Source organism: Ranitomeya variabilis, chromosome 1, assembly GCF_051348905.1.
Source record: "Ranitomeya variabilis isolate aRanVar5 chromosome 1, aRanVar5.hap1, whole genome shotgun sequence".
Classification (NCBI taxonomy): Eukaryota; Metazoa; Chordata; class Amphibia; order Anura; family Dendrobatidae; genus Ranitomeya; species Ranitomeya variabilis.
Window position 1 is genome coordinate 405,036,130 of NC_135232.1, and position 26,230 is coordinate 405,062,359.

Consider the following 26,230-nt stretch of genomic DNA (forward strand, 5'->3'; position numbering starts at 1 on the left):
AACCTAAAGCTTGGAATGCTTTCAGCATTCGTCCAACAATTTTTTTGTAGTCAGGGTCTTGTATATCTTCAATGCATTGATGTGAATTAATTAATAGTAATTTTGACTTTCAAAACACTAAGATTAAAAAAATACCAAAAATTGAGAAAAATATACTAAATTTGAAGAGAATTTTGCATTTTGTGGCAAATCCTGACGTCCAGGATTTTTTTCAATATTATTTTCGTTTTCAGCACACCAAAATACATGGAAATTAGATGAAAATAATCAAACAGCTTTTTAGTCACAGACCTGTTATTCTTTTGAAAGCTGAAACCCTCCGAAATGTGGTTTAGGTTTAGAAAATAAATTGGCATCAATGCAGAAATATTGATCAGTTAATGGATACAGAATGATCAGATTTTGGCAAGACAATAGTTTTGTCGCCTGGTCATATAATGCACCCAATCCTAGTTTACATCATCACCTGTGCTCTGTAAATGATCAGTTAACTAGTGTGTGTGTACACTGTGTGCAGAACTATTAGGCAAGTTGTATTTTAATCACATGATACTTTTTATACATGATGTCCTACTCCAAGCTGTTCAGGCTTGAGAGCCAACTACCAATTAAGTAAATCAGGTGATGTGCATCTCTGTAATGAGGAGGGGTGTTGTCTAATGACATCAAAACCCTATATAACAGTGTTTCTCAACTCCAGTCCTCAAGACCCCACAACAGGTCATGTTTTCAGGATTTCCTTAGTATTGCATAGGCGATGGAATTAATGCTTGTGCAGGTGATGAAATTATCACCTGTGCAATACTAAGGAAATCCTGAAAACATGACCTGTTGTGGGGTCTTGAGGACTGGAGTTGAGAAACACTGCTATATAAGGTGTGCTTAATTATTAGGCAACTTCCTTTCCTTTGGCAAAATGGGTCAGAAGAGAGATTTGATTGGTACTGAAAAGTCCAAAATTGTGAGATGTCTTGCAGAGGGATGCAGCAGTTTTGAAATTGCCAAACTTTTGAAGCTTGATCACCGAACAATCAAGCATTTCATGGCAAATAGCCAACAGGGTCGCAAGAAGCGTGTTTGCAAAAAAGGTGCAAAATAGTTAAACTGCCCATGAATTGAGGACAATCAAGCGTGAAGCTGCCAAGATGCCATTTGCCACCAGTTTTGCCATATTTCAGAGCTGCAACATTAGGGGAGTAACAAAAAGCGCAAGGTGTGCAATACTCAGGGACATGGCCAAGGTAAGGAAGGCTGAAAGATGACCACCTTTGAACTAGAAAGGTGGAGATGGGGTACTGGTATGGGCTGGTATCATCAAAGATGAACTTGTGGGACTTTTTTGGGTTGAGGATGGAGTGAAGCTCAACTCCCAGACCTGCTGCCAGTTTCTGGAAGACAACTTCTTCAAGCAGTGGTACAGGAAGACGTCGGTATCGTTAAAAAAAAACATGATTTTCATGCAGGACAATGCTCCATCACATGCCTCCAACTACTCAACAGCGTGGCTAGCCAGTAATGGTATCAAAGAAGAAAAAATAATTACATGGCCCCCTTGTTCACCTGATCTGAACCCCATAGAGAATCTGTGGTCCCTCATAAAATGTGAGATCTACAGGGAGGGGAAACAGTACACCTCTCGGAACAGTGTCTGGGAGGCTGTGGTGGCTGCTGCACGCAATGCTGATCGTAAACAGATCAAGCAACTGACAGAATCTATGGATGGAAGGCTGTTTGTCATCATAAAGAAAGGTGGCTATATCGGTCACTAATTTTTTGGGGTTTGGTTATTGTATGTCAGAAATGTGTATTTCTAAATTTTGTGCAGTTATATTGGTTTTACCTGGTGAAAATAAACAAGTGAGATGGGAATATATTTGGTTTTTGTTAAGTTGCCTAATAATTCTGCACAGTAAGGTTGCTGTCACACTAGCAGTATTTGCTCAGTATTTTACATGAGCCTTTGTAAGCCAAAACCAGGAGTGGGTGATAAATGCAGAAGTTGTGCATATGTTTCTATTATACTTTTCCTCTAATTGTTCCACTCCTGGTTCTGGCTTACAAATAGTGATGTAAAATACTGACCAAATACTGCTAGTGTGACGGCAGCCTAATAGTTACCTGCACAAACAGGTATCCTCCTAAAATAGCCAAATCTAAATAAAACCCCACTCTAACTTCCAAAAATATTAAGCTTTGATATTTGAGTCTTTTGGGTTGATTGAGAACATAGTTGTTGATCAATAATACAAATATTCCTCTAAAATACAACTTGCCTAATAATTCTGCACACAGTGTTATAAAAAGAATCCCAGCACCCCAGACCTTCACTTGAACTGCAACTTGAGCTCTGACAACATGTCAAAAATCCACCCTGCGACCAAAGCCTGGATTATCAAGAGGCTGAAGACCAGATCCACTGCAGAGGTGGCTGCCACCTTTAATGTGTCTCAGCGTCCAGTACAAAGAATTAAAATAAGATTTGGAGACTGGAGATGTGTTTGACAAGCCCGGGTCCCGCAGACCCCGCAAGAGAACTGTTCAAGAGGAACGTTTGTTGGTTAGAGCTGCAGCAGAGCTCCAACAGGCCTGGTCACCTCAAGTCCCTGTGTCAACTAGAACAGTTTGTAGGATTTTGTCTCGAAATGGCCTCCATGGTCGAATCAGTGCCCAGAAGCCAGCACTAAACAACAGGCAAATAAAAAACTGTGTGGCATTTGCAAATTCCCACAGCCTGCTAAACAGATGGACGGTGAAAAAGTGGCAGAAGGTGGATTTCTCTCATGAATCTTCAGTAGAATTACACCACAGCCGCCGCAAATACTGCAGGAGACCTACTGGAGCCTGTATGGATCCAAAATACTCCCAGAAAACAGTTAAATTTGGTGTTGGGAAGATCATGGTCTGGGGTTACATTCAGTATTGGGGTGTGCGAAACATTTGCAAGGTGGAAGGCAAATATCAATAGCCTAAGGCCGGTTTCACTTTTGCGGTTGTGTCCGAAGCGTTTCTTCCGCAATTATCCGCATGTGTTGTGTTTTCTTATATTTTTAACATTAGGGACGCATGTGTCTGCGATCGGTTGCATTTTGCTGCGTTTGACGACGCATGCGTCATTTCGTCGTCTGCGGTTTGGCTCGGAAAACGCAACAATGTAGTAATTTTAGAGGCGTCAATTTGCCGCCTAGAAACGTATGCGGTTGTTAGCGCAAGGAATGCGGGAAAAAAACGCATTACTGTCTATGGGAACGCATGTGTACACATGTCTTTGCGTACACATGCGTTTGATGCGCTTGCGTACTTCGGACTGCGCATGTCCAGGAACTGATTTAGACATGCCCATTAAAGACACACCCTCCTGGAAATATCAAACGAATGCACATAAAAAGCGCAAACACTTGTAAAAACGCATGCAAACGCTGCGTTTTTTTACCATCATGTGTAAGCTGATGCTGATAAAAAACGCTGCGTTATCAGACGTTTGCATGCGGTTGCGGACGATACGCTGCGGACTTAACCGCAAATGTGAAACTAGCCTAAAATATCAAGAAGTATTAGCTACCTCTTATATTCCAAATCATAAAAAGAGTCAAATTCTGCAGCAGGATGGTGCTCCATCTCATACATCCATCTCTACAACAAAATTCCTCCAGGCATTAAAGATCAAGGTGCTCAAGGACTGGCCAGCCCAGTCACCAGACCTGAATATCATTGAGCATGTTTGGGGTAGGATGAAAGAGGAAGCTTGGAAGACAAAACCAAAGAATCTAGATGAACTCTGGGAGGCATGTAAGATGACTTCATTTATAAATTGTATGAATCCTTGTTGAACCGAATGGATGCAGTCCTTCAAGCTCATGGAAGTCATACAAAATATTAAATATGACTCTAAGGCTATGTGCACACGTTGCGGATTTACTGCGGATCCACAGCGTTTTTTTCCGCACAGAAACGCTGCAGATCCGCAAAGTGATTTACAGTACAATGTAAATCAATGGGAAAAAAAATGCTGTGCTAATGGTGCGGAAAAGTCCGCACAGAAAGTGCAGCGGATTGAAAGAAGGAGCATGTCACTTCTTTTGTGTGGATCTGCAGCGTTTCTGCACCCATTCCATTATAGAAATCCGCAGGGGTAAAAAAACGCATGAAATCCGCAGCAAATCCGTAATAAAAGCTCACAAAATCCACAAGAAAAACGCATCAAATCTGCACCTGCGTTTCCTGCAAGGAGATGCAGGTTTTGTGCAGAAAATTCTGCACCCAAATCTGCAACGTGTGCACATAGCCTAATAGCACCACAACTTCATTCACCAATGTTATGCAACATATATTTGTTTTTTAAGTTAATTATTTGATTGAATATCACATTACTTTCTGTGGGCGACAAAACTTTTGCCTTGCCAAAATCTGGCCATTCTGTGTCCATTAACTGATCAATATTTCTGCATTGATGCCAATTTATTTTCTTAACCTAAACCACATTTTGGAGGGTTTCAGCTTTCAAAAGAATAATTTATACAACCAATGGATGAATTTAACGCCAGGTTATAAGGTTTTATTTACATAACATGGATAAGCAACATAACTTCTGTCAGGGAGTGTATTATGTGTCATCTCTATATCTTCAAGCCACTGATTAACAAATGTTCCCTATTACTCTGCATAGGGAGGAATATGTCAATCAGTGACTAGATGGCAGTGGGTTGTCTGTCCATCATGAACAAAATATCTCCAGTTGACTATGAACTCCAAGATCAATGATTCATACATACTAGTCAATCAACTCATTCACTGACCCGTTTACACAGACCAAGAAAAATACTATTGTTCTGTCCCCATATAGCATCATGTTGCCGTCAGCATAGTCTCTGTTTTACAGGGGACAATGTACTGCTGATAATTATTTATATGGTGGCATACACTATAACAAATTACCCAATTAATGTATGTTTTGCTCAATTTTTGGATGATTACTTGCATGGTTAAATGGGCTGATAACTGGGATTGAGCGGTTTTATGAACTTAGGCACACCAATTAGGCTACTTTCACACTAGCGTCGTGCATTGCACGTCGCAATGCGACGTGCCAACACAACGACGCTAGCGTTGAAAGCGCCGCACAACGGGGGCAGCGGATGACGTTTTTCAACGCATCCGCTGCCCCATTGTGAGGTCTGGGGCGGAGTTCCGGCCGCGCATGCGCGGTCGGAAATGGCGGACACGTCGCACAAAAAAAGTTACATGTAGCGTTTTTTTGTGACGACGGTCCGCCACAACACAACGCATCCGTTGCACGACGGATGCGACGTGTGGCAATCCGTCGCAATGCGTTGCTAATGCAAGTCAATGGAGAAAAAACGCATCCTGCAAGCAATTTTGCAGGATGCGTTTTTTCTCCAAAACGACGCATTGCGACGGAGGCCAAAAAACGCTAGTGTGAAAGTAGCCTTAAATAAACATGTCTGTCACTACTGTATGCTGCCATCAGACAATCCATCTAAAAGTATCAAAAATGCTAAAATAAAAAAATTCCACCCAGATCAGAACTATTCCAGTGACGTCAGCTCTGCCTCCCAACTGTTACATAACATTACAATGTTACATGAGGCAACAGATGATCATCTGCCACTGATTGGCTGCAGCCATGACATTTTCATCAGACCGAATTGTGATCAGTAGTCGCCGATAGTTTTTAGCCATCAAACCATTTCACATGACTTCCAGATGACACTGCTCTGGTCCTGTTGGAATGCACTTGTCCGGAAGGTGTGTGTGTGTGTGTGTGTGTGTGTGTGGTGTGTGTGTGTGTGTGTGTGTTTTTTGTTTCTTTATCTGAGCTACTTTAGTATTTCGTAAGGTGTGCTCCAGTAGTGAATTTAACTACACTATGGGAATTGATGTAAAAAAAAAAATGTAAATATTGATGAAAAATCACCTGTATGAAAAATTGTTCACTTTTCCTTATAATGCTAAGGACCTGCCATCACTTGGCATTTACAGTCAGGCCATGGATCCATGTGCGGACCTATTAGCAATGTGAGGGAGATTTTATCCCGATTACCGTATACTGCCAGAATATTCTATGGAACCATTGATTCCTGCAGTTGAATAGAGTCTGCTGTCTGTAACCGAGCACAGAAATGTGCATGCTTTTTGAATGCAAATTTCTAAAATAATCCTAGTGCATCTAGTTTGGTTTGTCACACAGCTTTGACAAATACTGTCCGTGGCAGCCTGTCCTAAAGGTAAATATGACGGGAAACAGTTGCAAAATGAAACACCTGCAGGCATCCCCTAAAAGCCGAAATCTGATGTAATATAAGCCATCTGCATTTTTTTTTGTTTACCCTGTTGTAGACGAGTGCAGCCCTTTGTTCAATTTTTTTCTACCACTTCTGGCGGCAAGAGGGCTGAATACAGTTGGGTTCAATAGTTATGTTAGAGGGAAAATATTGTAAAAAAAATTATATGCATGTTCTTTGTTCACATGCAACCTTCATGTTTCCTTGTAAATCAGACCCAGATATTTAATTTTCAGCTATAAATTTGACTTCTAACTGACCTTTTTAAATATTTGAACTATGTACTATAGGTCCTGTAGAACATAAGTTAAAACCAGAAATATTTGGACTGTGACAAGTTTTGGCATTTTAGCTGTTTACCAAAACCATATTATAGATACAGTTAAATAATATGGGCTTCAACTGCAGACTCAGCTTCAGTTTAAGGCTATTCACATCCTAATTGGAGTAACATATTAGGAATTATAACTCTTTATTATGTAACTCCCTGTTTTTCAAGGGACCAGAGGTAATTGGACAATTATCTCAAAAGCACTTCAATTGGCTGCTTGGGATTTTCCCTCATTAGTCCATCATTAGTTAAGTGGGTAAAGAATCTGGAGCTGATTCCAGGTGTGGCATTTGCAAGCTGTTGCTGTGAACCCACAACATTATCAAAGGAGCTCTCAATGGAAGAGGAACAAACTATATCAATTAGGCTAAAAAAAAACAATTCTTTACGGAGAGATAACCGAAACATTCTGCAAAAAAGAGTACACTGGTGAGCTTAGGAACTCAAAAAGGTCTGGACATCAACGAAAGACAACAGGTGTGGATGATTGCACAATCTGTTGCATGGTCAAGAAAAACCACTTCACAACAAAGTGAAGAACACTCTGCAGGAAGTAGTTTTTTCAGTATCGAAGTCTACTACAAAGAGAGAACTGAATGAGAACAAATATATAATAAGCCAGATTAGACTTGCCAAAAAAAAAAAACATCTAAAGATGCCAGTCCGAAAAAAGGGTTCCTTGGACAGATAAAACTAAGATCAAACTGTACCAGAATGATCGAAACAAAGCATGGAGAAGGTTTGGAACCACTCATGATCCAAAACACCACCACATCCTTTGTAAAACATGGTGGAGGCAGGGTGATGGTATAGGCTTGCATGGCTTCCAGTGGCACTGGATCACTTGTGTTTGATGATTAAACTGAAGACCGAAGCAACCGGATGAATTCTGAAGTGTACAGGGCTATACTTTCTGCGAAGTGCAGCAAAGTTGATTAGATGGTAGTTCACAGTACAGATGGAAAATGACCCAAAACATACTGCGAAAGCAACCCAGGAGTTTACGGCAAGGAAGTGGAATATTCTGCAATGGCTGAGTCGAGAGGGAAGCCCAATGATTGGTGACGTTCATGGCTTCCAGACTTTAGGCAATGCTTGCCTGCAAAGGATTCTCTACAAAGTATTAGAAATTAACATTTTATTTATGATAGTTAGGCAATCTTTGCATGTGTTGCGGCTGTGGAACAGCCGCGAGACATGCAGGCGGGGGGTTCGAACATATTTTTCGAGCACGCCAAATACAGTCGGTTAGCACCCTAGCATGCTCTAATAACACCTTCTTCGAGCATGTTTGCTCATCACTACTGTCAGCCAAACAATGGTTCGGCTGAGATCTATTTCACCCAGCACCCACATACAAAAAGGAGCGCTTGCATTGCTGAATGCAATCTCTAAGAGAGCTGCTGGCAGACATCTCTGGAGGTTAATTTTGTCTTAGAGAATTTTAGGATCATCAGACTGACATTCCAGGTCCCCCAAATCATCTGTCGTGGGGCCCGTGACATTGGGGTATTGGCCAAGCTCGTGAATGTTGGCGGATTTGGCTGATGTTCGTCTAATTTGCATGGAGGGTTTTAGGCTGCTTTTAATGGAAATTACGATGTAAATCCACTGTGTGACAGTTTAACAGTGGTAAACGAGACCCATTCACTTTTAATGGTGTCCTTCAATTTTGTTGTGGATTCTGCGTGCATAGCTAGTCTTTCTAGCAAATCTACCAAGACTGTTGACAGAAGTCTTTTGAAAGTCTAAGCAGAACCTGACATTGCAGCATTTGCGTTCATTGTTTTCACTTTATTTTTTGTTCATTTCTAGATCAACGAGCTAGTTGACGTTCGTGATGTAACTATTGGATCTTGGTTTGAAGCACACGTTGAAAATGTTACCAGAGCCACAAAGGGACACAAAAATGGCAAGGCTCATGTTAAAGGTGGACACTCTTGGAAAGGGACCAATGGAAGTTTAAGTCCAGAACATTCCAGAGAGAACGCTGATGTTGCGGATACCACCCCATCTACTTCTTACTCAGACTATGTGGATGATGAAGATGTAACTTATTTTATAAAATATGACGAGTAAGTCTTGTACTGTTTAAAGATATCTGAACTGTTATATAAAAAAAATTGGTTCTCTTTGCTTTTCTTAGTGAATTCCATAAAAGGGGTTCTCCAAGAATATAAAATAATAGCCCTCGTAAAGTACCATAACTCAAACAGCAGCCCGTGCTAGTCACGTGTCACGGGTTTCAGTCTGAGGAAACGCAGGTGTCGAGACTAGTGATGAGCGAATATACTCGTTACTCGAGATTTCTTCTCTGGTGTCCTCCCGAGTATTTTTTAGTGCTCGAAGATTTAGTTTTTCTTGCCGCAGCTGCATGATTTACATCTGTTAGCCAGCATAAGTACATGTGGGGATTCCCTAGCAACCAGGCAACCCCCACATGTACTTATGCTGGCTAACAGATGTAAATCATTCAACTGCGGTAATAAAAACTAAATCTCCGAGCACTAAAAAATACTCGGGGGACACCCAAGCATGCTCAAGAAATCTCGAGTAACGAGTATATTCGCTCATCACTAGTCGAGACCTGTGTCTCAACTGTGACAGAAGAGTTGTTTCTTAAGCATATGTAGCTCCGTGAGTCAAGGAGAAGGGCTGTTACATAAATTGTGTGAAATAAATCTTCTCGACTGACTGTGCATGTAGGACTGAGGCTGGAGAATACATCCTTTCTGTTCAGTCAGCTGAGTAGAAGATTTATTTCTTCTGATGTCACAGATCTTTTCAGCTCACAGAGGTACGTGTGCTTATGATATACAGCTCAATGTCAGTTGAGACACAGCTATTGGGAATGGTTTATTCGGACTGCAGCCACGAGGGGAGCTACATCCATGGCCCCTTCCTAGGCTATTAATATCCACCTGCAGCTGTCTGCCTAGCCTTTGCTGATTATTATAGGAAGACCCTATGTCATTTTGTTGGGTTCCCCTAATTTAATAGCCATTAAAGACTAAGTATACAGCTGTGAGCTGATATTAATAGCCTGGGAAGCTCTATGAGTTTTACCCCCTTCCTAGGCTATAATCATCGGCCTCCAGTCATCGGCTTTCCTTCTGGTTAAAAAAATTACACTGGAGCCCACACCATTTTTTTCAGAAAAATTATCTTTTAATAATTAAATACATGTACAGTAAGCTGCACACAAACTATACTAATAGTATATGTCACTGACATCTCTATATCTATCTATTTTATGTGTGTATATGGTATGTAATCTATCTATTCTGTCCTGTCAGATCCCGCTGTGATTTTACTGTACGCAACTGCTGAATTGACAATTTTTCAAACGACGTTAATGTGTAAAAATCGGACAGGACTCATGCCCATGCATCCATTGACTTCTATTGCCGAATGCGATCCGATTACAATCGCATCATGGTGCGATTTTATTTTTTTTTCTCCAGTACCATCATGATCCGATCTGAGCTCGAAAAAACGCAGATGAACACACAATGATAGAATAACATTGGTCCCAATGCAATCCGATTTTTAATCTGATTGTATTCATCTGATTTCATCACAAGTGAGAATGAGCCCTAAATTGACCCGGTCACAGAAGAAAAGAGTGTTTACCTGCAGCCAAAGTGGTAATCTGCAGGTAAAAACTATTCTAAACATATTCAGCAGTCTACCTAGATGTTTGGCTTCCCTGCAGCCCTTTGCTTACAGCCAAATTGTTAGCTCTAGAGTCAGTCATCCTTCTTTACACAGTAAGACAACTGTAATTGCACACTCTGGTCTTTGACTGCTCACAGTCCCAGTTACCGCCCACTTGACTTCAAGCCAGCTTCTACTTATTGTATCTTTGTTACTGATTATTTATATGCACAACCAAATTTTTTATTTTGTGAATAATCTGTTTGCTTGCTACAATTGTAGATAAATACTATGAACTAGTTAAGCTTTAGGGTATGTGTACACGTTGCGGATTTGGCTGCGGATCCGCAGTGGATTTGACGCCGCGGATTCACAGCAGTTTTCCATGCGGTTTATTTTCCGTAGCATTTCAATTCTTTGTGCGGATTCCGCAGTGTTTTTCACCTATTCCTTTATAGGAATCCGCAGGTGTAATCCGCACAAAAACCATGGTAAATCCGCAGGTAAAGCGCAGGACTTTTAACCTGTGGATTTTTCTGAATCTGCACAGAAAAATCCGCACATGAATCCGCAACGTGTGCACATACCCTTAAGCTGTATTTTTTATTGCCATTTATTGCTAGGGCTACAGCAGGCTCATACAATGTAGTAAGAAAGCGAGAGGCAATATAACTGCAGTAACGTGAGCTACCACTTAGCTAACGTGAGCTAACAGTACTCTTAGGCTATGTGCACACGAAGGAAAAGAGGTGCAGAATTTTCTGCACAAAATCCGCATCTCCTGGCAGAATCCGCAGCCGCGGATTTGCCGCGGTTTTTATGCGGATTTTGTACGGTTTTTATGCGGAATTGATGCGGATTTTGTGTTGATTTTCAGCGTTTTTTGCCACTGCGGAATTTTAACATGGAGGGGTGCAGAAACGCTGCAGATCCGCACAAAAGTAGTGACATGCACTTCTTTGAAATCCGCAGCAATTCCGCACTGATTTTTCCACACCATCTGCACAGCTTTTTTTTTTCCATTGAATAACATTGTACTGTACATCACAGTGCGGATCTGCAGCGTTTCTGCGCAGAAAAATCCGCTGCGGATCCGCAGCAAATCCGCATCGTGTGCTATAGCCTTTAAGGGAATCTGTCATTAGGCTCAGCCCTCCAAAGCGGTCTATATAGGCATGTAGGTCATAGGATGTGGACTAACATGATATCTTGTTCCAGAGAAATTCACGTTTTTCTTAAATGTAAATGAGCTGTTGAGAACTCTGGGCCCAACACTGATCTGCATGAACTTCTACCTCCAGAGCTTATTTTTAATACCCCCAGTGTGAGACCTGTAGCTAGCACAGGGCAGTAGAACTGAACTTTGTCTCCTTACAAAACATTTGCTGCAGCTCACAGCTGAGCTCTTTTGCAACTACAGTTAGGTCCATATATATTTGGACAGAGACAACATTTTTCTCATTTTGGTTATAGACATTACCACAATTTAATTTTAAACAAAACAATTCAGATGCAGTTGAAGTTCAGACTTTCAGCTTTCATTTGAGGGTATCCACATTAAAATTGGATGAAGAGTTTAGGAGTTTCAGCTCCTTAACATGTGCCACCCTGTTTTTTTAAAGGGACCAAAAGTAATTGGACAATTGACTCCAAGGCTATTTCATGGACAGTTGTGGGCAATCCCTTCATTATATCATTCTCAACTAAGCAGATAAAAGGCCTGGAGTTGATTTGAGGTGTGGTGCTTGCATTTGGAAGGTTTTCCTATGAAGTAAACATGCGGTCAAAAGTGCTCTCCATGAAGGTGAAACAAGCCATTCTTAAGCTGTGAAAACAGAGAAAAAACCCATCCGAGAAATTGCTACAATATTAGGAGTGGCAAAATCCACAGTTTGGTACATCCTGAGAAGGAAAGAAAGCACTGGTGAACTCATCAATGCAAAAAGACCTGGGCGCCCATGGAAGACAACAGTGGTGGATGATCGCAGAATAATCTCCATAGTGAAGAGAAACCCCTTCACAACAGCCAACCAAGTGACCAACACTCTCCCGGAGGTCGGCGTATCAATATCCAAATCTACCATAAAGAGAAGACTGCATGAAAGTAAATACAGAGGGTTCACTGCACGGTGCAGCCACTCATAAGCATCAAGAAGAAAAAGGCTAAAAACATCTAAAAAAGCCGGCACAGTTCTGGAAGAACATTCTTTGGACAGATGAAACCAAGATCAACCTCTACCAGAATGATGGAAAGAGAAAAGTATGGCGAAGGCTTGGTACAGCTCATGATCCAAAGCATACCACATCATATGTAAAACACAGCGGAGGCAGTGTGATGGCTTGGGCATGCATGGCTGCCAGTGGCACTGGGTCACTAGTGTTTATGGATGATGTGACAGGAATGAATTCTGAGGTCTTCAGAGCCGCCATACTGTGTGCTCAGATCCAGCCAAATGCAGCCAAACTGATTGGTCGTCGTTTCATACTACAGATTGACACTGACCCAAAACATAAAGCCAAAGCAACCCAGGAGTCTATTAAAGCAAAGAAGTGGAATATTCTTGAATGGCCAAGTCAGTCACCTGATCTCAACCCAATTGAGCATGCATTTCCCTGGTTAAAGACTAAACTTCAGACAGAAAGGCCCACAAACAAACAGCAACTGAAAACCACCGCAGTGAAGGCCTGGCCGAGCATCAAAAAGGAGGAAACACAGCGTCTGGTGATGTCCATGAGTTCAAGACTTCAGGCAGTCATTGCCAACAAAGGGTTTTCAACCAAGTACTAAAAATGAACATTTCATTAAAAATTATTGAATCTGTCCAATTACTTTTGGTCCCTTTAAAAACAGGGTGGCACATGTTAAGGAGCTGAAACTCCTAAACCCTTCATCCAATTTTAATGTGGATACCCTCATATGAAAGCTGAAAGTCTGAACTTCAACTGCATCTGAATTGTTTTGTTTAAAATTCATTGTGGTAATGTCTATAACCAAAATGAGAAAAATGTTGTCTCTGTCCAAATATATATGGACCTAACTGTATATCGCAGGACTGGCTGCCTGTGAGATGGAATCTGAAGCACTGAGAAGAACCTGCAGATGTCCGTTATAAGCACACACAGATTTGAAGTGAGATACGGAGAGCTGCCATTACCCATCACACTGGTAATGCCCCTTTTATTTAAAATTAGCTATGTAGGCAGATTCTCAGGGAGATCAGTATTCGGCCTATAGATCTTAACAGATCATTTACATATAAGAAACGTGGATTTCTCTGGAATAAGACATCGGATCTCAGATATCAAGGCATCGTTTTATTCAGCTTCCTATGACCTACATGCCAATATAAATGGATTAGGATAGTTGTGTGTAATGACAGAATAGTACTTTTAAAGGGAATCTACTCACAGTTTTGTCTAATGTACCTTATTCTATTTCCTGATCATCAATGGTCACTTGTACGTTAGGCAGGGTACACATTGCGTCAATGGCACTGACGTATCAGTTACACAGCGGCACTAACGCTATGTAACGGATGCATTAGCGCACCCATTGACTGCCATTATGTAGCGCATTGCTAACTCTTGTCATAATCGACATGCGTTAGCGATGTGCCGTCATTCTGTGATGGACGCGATCTGCAGCATTTCCGGGTCCATCACCGATAGCGTAGGTGGAGCATCTGCGCTCTCTCGATTGCATAACGCGGTCTTTAAAAGGCACTAGCGTTGATGCAGTCCGTTTAACGCATGCGTTGAACGGACTGCACCAACACAATGTGAACCTGGCCTTACAATTTAGCTGCAGTATCTCTTTTTACTACATTGTATAAGCATGCTGTAGCCTTAGCATACTAATGCACCATGTCATTTTCTAAATCCCGAAAAAAGACTGCATGTGTAAAGATTTCTTGTAACGTTGGTCTGTGACGCTCTAGCACTTGGTTTATTTAATTAAAACCTGATGATGGGTCTGTGACATGCAGTGTTCTTTTTGGATCTATAAAATAAAATGGAGTTGTTTTTAAGGCAAACTTGCTGTCTGCTGTCCCGCAGTGACCTTCTAAAATTTGATGTGGCCAGCACTACTGGCATGTGCCCCCTTAAAATACATACCCCATATGAGCTGTGCTTCCTGAACTAGTGTATACATTAGATACACTAGTGATTTCAAATAAACGTTACATGTTTATTTTTACAATAAAATGTACTCATTGTACCTCATTGTTTGAGGCTGTACCAAACTATCCTCGATCAATTACTACATATGAGAAGTGTTATCAATGGAAAGTAAATAATGACTGAGCCATTACTGTCATCATTGCCATAATGACGTTCATCCGGCATATACTAAATCAGGATATTTCTAATGCCCCTATGGAGATTCTACTCACTTTACACCTGAGCCTGCAATCCAAGATCAGGAGGATATCCCCCGGGTAGTTCACAAACGCGATCTGAGAGTTACAGCTTTTTAGATGTAATTTAAAAGGTATTGCATGCATGTAAATAAGGCTGGGTTCACATTGCGTTAATGGCAATGCGCTGACAGTATCCGTTACATAGCGGCACTAACGCTATGTAACGGATGCGTTAGCGCACCCATTAGCTGCCATTATGTAGCGCATCGCTAACGCATGTCATAATCGGCATGCGTTAGCGATGTGCCGTCATTCTGTGACGGACCCTCGGATGTGGTCTGCAGCGTTTTCGGGTCCGTCACCGCTAGCACAGATGAAGCATCTGCGCTAGTGCGATTGCATAACGCTATCTTTAAAAGACACTTGCGTTGCGCAGTCCGTTTAACGCATGCGTTGAACGGACTGCACTAACGCAATGTGAACCTAGCCTAAGGGAAGCCGCTACTCTGATTTGTATCTGTCATATCAGAATTATTTCTAAGAAAATTACTTGCCAACTGTACATTTTTTACATTCTATGTTGCCCATATGATACGCCCTAACTTACCACATTTGAATCATTAATGGCAAAATATAGCTACATCTTCATGTAAACAGGCCCCCCTAATCAAATGCACACGGCATCAACCCCTGTAAAAAAAATCACACCTTCTAAATAAATACAGCCAAAACAGATCTTGCACCAAAGCCCCTAAAATATGTTACAGACTAGATCCCCTCAATAAGTAGCTAAAATGAGACTTTACTTCCCATAACACAGACCTCAGCTGAGACTTCCAGACCAGACACTCTTCATACCCCAACGCCAGGGATTGGTCATACTATACAGAAGGTCAGTACCCCAGAGATTTGCTCACACTTCCGGTAATCTACTCTTTTTCTGGGAATTCCAGACGAGTTGTAAGTGTGCCCATACAGAGATTTATGACAAGTTATCCTTAAATCTTAAGGTCATTTGAAATGTAGTTCCATTTTTTTTTTTACACATTCATTCAAAAAATGTAAATTTCTCTGGAATAAGACATCAGATCGCAGATATCAATGTATCAGTCAATTCAGCTTCCTATGACCTATATGCTAATATAGATTGCTTGAAGGGTTGATCCTACGGACATCAATTTCTAAAAAATCTTCTGTCTTAGTTATCCTGAAAATGGAATCGTAGAAATTGAGACCAGCAATTTGCGGCCCAGGGCAAGAACTACTTTGAAGTGGAGTGACCTGAAAGTGGGTGCTGTGGTTATGGTGAACTACAATATTGAAACTCCAGAGGAACGAGGTTTCTGGTTTGACGCTGAAATAACAGACTTAAAAGAAAATTCAAGAACTAATAAAGAAGTGTTTGTGAAAATTTTGTTGGGGTAAGTTATGACTGTGAAAATGAAGTTTGCATCAACTATATAGAGGATGAGTCAATTACCATGTGCACATTCACCAAATTTGCAATAAATAGGCTGCTTGGGAGATATTTTATTCATGAGGAGGAACGAATAGATTCTAAACAAAATTAATTTAGAATTTCCCCAAATTTGCGAATTCTAGCTAAACCAAGTTTTTGGAAAATGTCATTTATGTGAATGCATCAAAATGGTGGCAAGCATTGCTGCTGGATTAACATTTATCATAAAGGGGATAAAAAGAAATCCTACTCTCCTATATTTGCAGCTGTAGATTCCCTTCCAGGTTTCCAATGCTGGCAAGGCCTTGACATCTTCTCTGTCATCAGTAACGGAGTTGCTCCATGAAGTTACATGGGTCGGTGCATGTCGTGACGTGTCAGATCATCAAACTCACTGATACATCGTTGGATTCATAGTCTCTTTCTCACGCTGCTCTCAGATGAGGTAGCAAAAACCTTCTGACAGATTACCTTTAAAATAAAAAAACAAATAAAATCTGTTTCCAGACACATGTTTTGGGGTGTTTAAATTCCCAGAGGAGCATTACATAACCTATAAGTCTCTCTTACGCTTCCTAAGGAGAAACGTTCCCTCTTAGACCCATAGTAACTTGCCAAGACTAAAAAAAAAAAATGTAACACCTAATCAACAAAAAAAAAAAAAACTATAATTGGGACAGACGTGGCTGAGCTAAATACATTTATCTTTATAGATGTTCTCCGTAGAAGAAATAGAAATTACTGACTTAAATTGTAGGTTTGTGTGGATATTGGTTAATGGTAGAGGGACTCCAAATTGAGAAAAAAACTTTCTTCAGAATTTTCATTAGCTATAGCTCAAGCTTCTATGGTAACTGATTTATATTTGTATATTTGTTTCAGTGGCTCTGTGAATGCAATTAATGACTGTAAAGTTATTTTTCCTGATGAGATCTACAAGATAGAGAAGCCTGGAGCATATCCTCTGTCATCTGGAGATGGAGATTTTAAAAGTAAGTCAATAAAAAGGTCTAATATGTTCTTTCAGTCGTTAAAGGGAACTTGTCATTTGTCATGCTGCCTGAACCAAGAGCAGGATGAATCGGCAAGATGAATGCCAGCTATGTTTCCCTCTAAACTACTGCAGCGTTTCAAAGAAAGCATAGTTTGGAAAGACCTGAATAATCCGATGACATCTCCATCTGACTACTCCGCACCTCGCTCCAGTTAATTGACAGGTCTCCATGTACACGTATGGGAGAGACCTGTCAAGGCGGTGTGGCAAGAAACCAGCAGAGGGCTGCACCAGATGAGTTATGTCTCTCCCTAGATTTCCCAGCCTGCTTTTCCAATTTTTTTTTGAAAGACTGCAGAGTTGGCTGCAATGACGCAGCCAGGCTATAATTTATGCTGCTCATTTTTTTGGCAACGTGAATCTAATGACAGGTTCCCTTTAACCCCTTTCTGCCATCGGACAGGATAGTATGTCAGCTGGCAGTATCTCCAGCTTTGAGGTGGGCTCCGGAGGTGAGCCCACATCAAAGCCCGAGACATGTCAGCTGTTTTGAACTGCTGACAAGTGCCTGCAATTGGCGCGGGTGAAATCACGATCCGCCCGCGCCTATTAACTAGTTAAATGCCGCCGTCAAACTCTTGACAGCGGCATTTAACAAGCGCATCCAGCCAGAAATGCGTGCATCGGTGACCCCCGTCACATGATTGGGAGTCATCGGTGCGTCGGCATAACAACCAGAGGTCTCCAGCAGACCTCTATGGTTGTTGATGCCAGATTGCTATGAGCGCCACCCTGTGGTCGGCACTCATAGCAATGCTGTAATTCTACTACATAGAGGTGATCTGAGCAATCGTCTCTATGTAGCAGAGCCGATCGAGTTATTGTCAGGGAGAGACTAGGTGAGCGAGAGCTAATAACTCGGGCCCCTGCAGTTTCCCTCAGACTAGGGAAATCCTGACTGACCCTCTACCTGGAGTTTACACTGAAGGTGTGCATGTCCAGGCCTCGAACCTCACCCTGTCTCCTGAGCTCAGCCCTAGGCTGAAACCTCCGCCCACCACCCAGTGAAGATGTTATTCCCCAATACCCACAGTTAGCACAGACAAGGATAAAGGAAAATATACACCACGCCGCAGTCACTCTGGAATACACTATAAATGTGCAGGGCAAAATAAATACAAATATAGGACGGAGTAAATAAGACAAAGGAAAATACACCACCAGCTCTCCTCACCAGACCGAGATAACAACGCACAAGACAGAAGCTATAATCGGCGACGCCCAAAGATCAGGAGAACTATTTAAAGGCAGTGGGCATGGCCCAGCTTCCAATCCAAGGATTAGGTAAATTAACCCCGGAACAGCTAGATAAAATCTAGCAGACGCCAATGAGCAAATAGTGGTCAAAAGCGGAATTACCGCTGTCTGTCGGACGACCTGGTCTGAACAGCGTCCGACATGACAGTTATGGCAGCTTCTAGCCTCCCATGGAGGCTTTTGAAGCATGCCAAAATAAAAAAAAGTTTAAAAAAAATATTTAAAAAAAGTTTAAATCGCCCCATTCAAAAAAAAAAAAAATCAAACATACACATATTTGGTATCGCTGCATTCAGAATCGCCCGATCTATCAATAAAAAAAGGATTAACCTGATCGCTAAACAGTGTAGTGAGAAAAAAAGTCAAAGCGTCAGAGTTATGTTTTTTTTGGTCGCCGCGACATTGTATTAAAATGCAATAACGGGCGAACAAAGCAACGTATCTGCACGAAAATGGTATAATTAAAAATGTCAGCTAGGCACAGAAAAAATAAGCCCTCATCCAATCCCAGTGAGGGTTTGTTTTTTTTAAGAAAAGTTTGGAAATTGTTTTTTACCATTTAGATAAAAAAGAACCTAGACATGTTTGGTGTCTGCGAACTCGTAATGACCTGGAAAATCATAATGGCAGGTCAGTTTTAGCATTTAGTGAACCTAAATAAAAAAGCCAAACAAAGAACAAGTGTGGGATTGCACTTTTTTTTGCAATTTCACCGCACTTGGAATTTTTTTCCCGTTTTCTAGTACACGACATGGTAAGACCAATGGTGTCATTCAAAAGCACAACTCGTCCCGCAAAAAATAAGCCCTCACATTGCCAAATTGATGGAAAAATAAAAAAGTTATGGCTCTGGGAAGAAGGGGAGCGAAAAACAAAAACACAAAAACGAAAAAAGCTCCAGGGGTTGTTAAGTGGTTTAAATTGATGCACACATGAACATACCAGACATACATTTTGCAAAAAAGAGCAACACCAACACTTTCACGCTGACAATTGTAATAATTTTCTGTTGTATGCGTCTTTTTTTTCTTCTTCACATAAATCTATTGAAGTGTAATTTCATTGAAGAGCTAAAGTCACTAACCAAACAGGGAAGTTTACCTGATTATTTTATTATTTTTAAAGGGAAGAGTGGTCCGGAATGTAAACATTGCAAGGCAGACCCCAATGCAGAATGCCGTTTTTGCTCATGTTATTTATGTGGAGGAAAGCAGGATGCACATATGCAACTTTTATGTGATGAATGCAATATGGCTTACCACATATACTGCCTAAATCCTCCGCTGTCCAAAATACCTGAAGATGAAGACTGGCAAGTTCTTTGTTTCATGCTATTTTAATTCTATCCTGTTTAAAGAGAGACTCTTGAAATTGTATATTGGTGGGAGTGAAATGTGCATGCTCCTTACACATGTATGGAATTGATGTTTGTAACTTTGTATTAGTATGGAGGACACACTAGCTATGGCCTAGTTGGGAGCATTTATGGATATTGGTTCACAGCCTATATAGAAGAATATAGTCCTTATTTTAAAGTCCATAATGATGTATATAGCTATGCCTTGTTCTTGATTGAAGCTAATTTGTGAGGTTTATGTGACAGAAATTGATCTGAAATAAGGAATAGAATGGAAACATCAGATTGGCAAGGATAAGGGCTTCAAAGCTCATGTTTCCTTTTATGTTTGTGTCATGGGATGTACTGTAATTAAAATAGATAATGGATAAATATAGTTAAAACAGATAATTTGTCTACTTAAACATTGTTTTGCATTTTTTTTAATCTCACAAGACAAATCTACTTTCAGGTATTGTCCTTCTTGCAAAAATGATGCAACTGAGGTGGTGAAAGCTGGAGAAAAACTGAAGCAAAGTAAAAAGAAGGCAAAGATGCCATCGGCAAGCACCGAAAGCCAAAGAGACTGGGGCAAGGTAATGTATACTTAAAACAAGTCATCGCCTATCTACAGGGACCCGCACCATTCAGCAGATCAGGGAACTTTTATCCCAGATTGGGAACGTTAATCTCTGCTAGAAAATGGTGAGGCAGGTGGCCGCTCTGTTTATTTCCTGTGGGCCTGCTGGAAAAGCCAAGCACAGAACTCCGCAGCCCTATAGGGAAAGAATGGAGCATAGATCACACATGTGGTGCATCCCAATCAATCAACAAGCGATAGCTTGTTTTAATCAGACAACCCCTTTAAAGGCCTGTTTTCTTACCTGACATATTTCATTCAATAGACTTATTGCGTAATGTAGCTAGTTAGCTGGAAAGAAGTGTGTTGTATATTCAGTTTGTTACATTTACATATGTTATGTGCTTTTATAGGGGTTGTCCCATGAACAAAGTATACTTTAAAGGAGTTACTCTGACAACATCTTCACTATCCATTTGTTTGCCCCCAATAAAATTACACTTATTCTCGATTCCTCAATTCGACACTGTTCCATCTGTGTCGGCACTGGCTCTCCTTGGGATCATGTGACATTGTCACACGTTATACTCCCCCTGCCTTCAGAAGTATTACATAAATATGGAGGAAGTGAGAGCAGCAGCTCACTTCCTCTGGGTGTATGTGATTAGTTTGAATGCCTGGAGAGTGAAGCCAGTGCTGACCACAGATATCGTGTGACAATGTCCCGTGATCCCCAGGAGAGCCAGTGCCAAAACAGCTGTAACCATATGGGAGGTGAGTACAGGTGTTATTATTTTACGGGGGGGCAAATATAGGGATTGAGAAGGGGTTGTCCGAAAAGTGGCCAACCCCTTTAATTAATACATCTTTTTAAAAAAATAATTTCCACAATTGCATGTGTTTAAAAAAAAAAAAAATAAATAAAAATGTCCCTGTGCTGACATAATCTTATAAATGTGCCCCTGCTGTGTGCTGTTTAATGTCTGATCATGCAGGGACATGGTCTGATCATACCACAGCTCATGGGCAGGGGAGGAGGCAAATGAGTATACATACATTACAGCACAGAATCACAACTGATTCTTTCTGTGAGGTAAAACATTTCTCTGCCGTTTAAATACACGTTTACCTGGACGTCCCTCCTGAGGGCACCGCCCGAAGGTAGTCCTTCTTATCCTTAATAGAGACAGGAACACAGAAGAGATTAAATAGCCCCTTCCAACCACCACCTACCAGTGTTTTTCCTGTCCCTATCAAGGACAGACGTGGAAGATGAGCTCTCCACAACTGAACATCTTAATGTGGGTGTGGGGGTTCCATACCTTCCCTCCCCTAGTAAAACAGCCATGCTGATACCTCTAAAGAGGTCTCTCAGCATTCCAGCCGAGCCTTGTGCTCTTGGCAACAGCCGTATCCCTCTCAAGAGGGCTCTGTGCTCCTGCTGCCAAGTCCAGGGAGTGTTTGAGTCGGATCGGAGGAACACGTGGCAACGCGTGCTCCAGAACATACTTCCGGTTGGGATGCGTACTCCTGAACAACAGTCCTGGAAGTACCAGCGGCCCTTTCATCCCAGGAGCAAATGACGCATGGGGAGGGCGCATTATCAGCGTGCTTTCCTGCGGTACTGGGCCTAATAATCAGGATTGGAAGCAAATGGGGCTCAGAAGGATCTGACGACTCAGATGATCTGAAACCAGGTGAGACAAACAATTTAAAGGTCAGGGGGTTAGCCATCGCCAGCAATCCTATCTTACCACGGAAGGGCAGAATGCTAGCCGTTCAGATATCAAGTCTGTAGAACCATCCCTAGATCACGTGAGTAGGCCCTAAACAGTGGCACCTTACCTTCCTGTCCAAGCATAGTCTATATAGTTTTTATATTGTTTCCCTAGGACAAGGAAACACATAGACGATCCACCTCGGCTACTGAAAGGAAAGCTAATAGATGTGGTACCTGTAATGTTAAATTTCTGGGAAAGTACAACAAAAAGTTCTGTGAGAATTATATTGCTAAAGTACTTAAGGACGAGCAAGCCACATTCCTAACAGACATGAAAGCTATAATTAAGGGAGAAATGCAGAGTACTATTACTGCCCTTATTCAGCCTTATGGAAATTGAATCAAGTGAAAATCCCACAGCATTATTACCCGAGGAAGGGAAGAAATACTTATTTTCATCGGAGAATACAGATGCACTCTTACAAGCCCTTAGGGGTACCATAAAAATTGAATACCCCTCTGAGCCATTGACAGTCCAAGATTTAATGTTTGGCGGCCTAAGAGTCTGCAGAAATGGGGGGTGGCCTATCACAGCATGAAGTAGGAAGCAGCACAGAGATCTCCTGCTGAGATTTATAGCTTTTATCCTGATCTATGCTCCGAAACACTTATCTTTCACACCAGGACAAAGGATCAATGTAGGCTAAGGGTACCGTCACACATTGAAATTTCCATCGCTACGACGTTACGATTCGTGACGTTCTAGCGATATCGTTACGATATCGCAGTGTCTGACACGCAGCAGCGATCAGGGATCCTGCTGAGAATCGTACGTCGTAGCAGATCGTATGGAACTTTCTTTCGTCGCTTGATCACCCGCTGACATCGCTGGATCGTTGTGTGTGACAGCGATCCAGCGATGTCTTCGCTTGTAACCAGGGTAAACATCGGGTAACTAAGCGCAGGGCCGCGCTTAGTAACCCGATGTTTACCCTGGTTACAAGCGTAAACGTAAAAAAACAAACCGTACATGCTCACCCGTCGGTGTCCTTCAGGTCCCTTGCCGTCTGCTTCCTGCTCTGAGTGCCGGCCGGAAAGTGAGAGCAGATCACAGCGGTGCTGCGATCTGCTCTCACTGTACTTCGGCATCGCTCCAGCGCCGTGATTGCAACGTGTGACCGCAGTCTACGACGCTGGAGCGATATTCATACGATCGCTGCGACGTCACGGATCGTGCCGTCGCAGCGATGAAAATTTCAATGTGTGACGGTACCCTAAGGATCAATCATTTGAGTGTACTGGCTGGCAGAATGACCTGGGGATCCTGGGGCTATGGTAAGCGCTCAAATTCAAGATGGCGCTGATGCCAAGGCAGAAGCTGCACAAGCTAATACAGCCCTTGCAAAGACGTTTGAAGTGGCTGCTAAATTGTAGCGATTTGCTCGCTTGGAGACTGAGGCCGCTAATATGCTGCAAGCTGCCAGCATGCTAAGTAACCCTGCTGATGATGAACTTTCAGAGAAGGAGGGAGAGGAACAACTGCACCCAGCAGAACCTGCAGCGTCTGACAAGCAGGGGGAAAACTATGCAGCAAGCTGAGGCGAATGGAGATTCACCAGAATCCACTATTAAAGATGTATTTGTGATGGTATCCTTTTGCAAAGCCACATTAAGTATCCTGACTCAGAAAATGGATGGCATTAAAGAGGACATTTCTAATATCAAATCAAATCTTAAGCAGTAACGGGAAGGACAAGTGCAGTGGAAGAGAGAGTGGGCACAAATGAGGACGATGTTGTCAATGTTAGGAAGATCCAGGAGAGGTCAGTCCAACGTATTTCTACATTAATTGCTAAAACAGACGACTTTGAAAATTGCCTGAGGCGGAATAAATGGAGAATAATAGGGATTCCCGAAAAAAAAGGATCTCCTTCTGAATTCACTGAAAACTGGCTTAAAAATTAATTTAGCACAAAAGTCCTGTCTGCCATGTTTGAAGTGGAGAGAGCCCACCGGATCCCTTCGAGACCCCTGCCACCGGGTCACCTTCCTAGACCAATGCTGGGAAAAATTCTGCACTGTCGGGATCGAGATAATATACTGAGGAAGGCCAGATATATTACTGATCTCTCTATTAATGGACATAAGATCTCTGTCTTTCCAGATTATTAAACTGAGGTGCAAAAACAAAGGTTACTTGTTATGTTTGGGGGGGCAATCACAGGATGAGTCCTTGAAGTACTGGCATATAGTAAAGACACAGTGTAATGACATTCACAACAAGATCCGGAGTACAATATATGATCCTAGCAATAATGTCTGGAGCAATTGAGATTATAAGCTGGAATGTCAGGGGTCTTTCAGATTGGACAAAACGAGCAGCGATCCTTCAATATATTCAATCACAAAATCCTTCTGTAGTGTGTTTGCAAGAAACACACCTCACAAAAGAGAGGCTTTATACTATGAGGAAGTGATGGATGCAAGCAAGTTACCACTCCATCTTCTCTTCATATTCTAGGTGAATCTCTATAATAGTTCACGCTTCTTTATCATTTAACCTAACTAAAGTAGATATAGATGCAGAAGGACAATTTGTATATTTCACCAGTAAGATATTTGATACAGTAATATCCATATAGTTTCCGCCTACGTCCCGTCTCTATATTCTGGTAAGGTTATTAGCTTTATCTGCGTCTAATCAGGGGACTCCGTTCTTGATTATTGGGGATGTTAACAACATTATGGACTCCCATTGGGATAAAGGGAAATATGACCCTATTAGGAAAGAAGAGGACATAACACCTTTTGGGTCCTTCATTAGAGGTTGCGCTGGTAGATTTATGGAGAAATAGATTTCCGGATACCTATCAATACTCGTGTTATTGAACAACACATAACTCCTTGTCTCGTATAGGCGCTTGGGAATATGGCTATGGATTGCCTGATGGGAGATATTCAATACTTGCCTAGAGTTATCTTGGATCACAGTCCTCTTCGGGTTTCACTCATATTGGGCACAAACTCCCCTAGACTCTGGAGATTAAATCAGTTCTGGCTATAAATCATAAGCGTAGAAAAAGTGGCTGTAGACCTCAAAGAGTTTTTCTCTTTCCCCCATGATGGCACCATGGAAAGAGAGGGATCCGCCCTCAGGGACAGGAAACCTACAGGTGAAAAAAGGCGGTACCTCTCTCCCACATCAGTTCGGTTTCCTGTCCCTGACTGGGAACCTGCAGCATACCTGGAAAAGTCATTGTGGGTAGCACCCTCATGGGCAGAGAGAGCTGGAGCTTCTATTGAACAGATATGTAGACTTGGTCGTCTCCCTCTACGTTCTTTAATCATTACCGGCTAGACCTAACCTCTACTTCAGACCTCACCTTTGGCAGAAGGGTTCTGGAGGCAGTGGCCCCCCCAATGTACATTCTATGAATTCTCTCCGTGGTGCCGTCATGGGGGAAAGAGAAAATCGTAGTTACTTACTGATAACGGTATTTCTCTGATCCCATGACTGCACCCGTACATTCCCTCCCTTCACGTGTGGGTGTGCCCACTAGATTTATCTATTAATATATAGTCATGTGGTGCCTCTTATAAGCTTAAAATTAAGATTAAAATATTTTTGTTAGTTTAACCATTTAAATTACAGCTGAAGTTCTGTTAAGGCTCTGTAAACCAACTGATGTGGGAGAGAGGTACCGCCTTTTTTCACCTGTAGGTTTCCTGTCCCTGAGGGCGGATCCCTCTCTCTCCGTGGTGCCGTCATGGATCAGAGAAATACCGTTATCGGTAAGTAACTACGATTTTTCAAATTAATAATGGAACAGCATCTATTCCAATAGTCGGGGAATCTATGAAGGCCTACCTGAGAGGGATATTTATTAGAGAAATAACTAGGAGCAAAATGAAAACTAAAACAGCAGAACAGGCAGTATTTCAAGAACTCAGGCAGACTGAAGTTAGCGTGATAGATGATCCTACACCTGGTGCTCAAAGTAGGCTTAAAACAGCCCAGTCCCTGGCTACACGGACGTTATTGCAAAAAGCTGAGAGGAAAGGAGCCTTTCAAGGAATCACCTTTTTGTGAAGAAGGTGAAAGAGAAGGGCACTTACTGTCTACGGGAGAGATTCTGGAGGTTCTGCTTTAATTTTATGACACACTATACTTTTCAA

At 41.8% G+C, this 26,230-nt stretch overlaps 1 protein-coding gene across 1 annotated transcript in view; it reads left to right on the plus strand.

Moving 5' to 3' along the window:
• Window positions 1-26,230, plus strand: part of UHRF2 (ubiquitin like with PHD and ring finger domains 2) — a 138,309-nt gene that overhangs the window by 79,141 nt on the left and 32,938 nt on the right. The window contains exons 3-7 of the mRNA XM_077249183.1: window positions 8,446-8,705; window positions 15,851-16,069; window positions 16,990-17,099; window positions 19,544-19,730; window positions 20,227-20,350. Coding sequence (XP_077105298.1) covers window positions 8,446-8,705; window positions 15,851-16,069; window positions 16,990-17,099; window positions 19,544-19,730; window positions 20,227-20,350 — 900 coding nt within the window. The remainder of the gene's footprint in view (window positions 1-8,445; window positions 8,706-15,850; window positions 16,070-16,989; window positions 17,100-19,543; window positions 19,731-20,226; window positions 20,351-26,230) is intronic.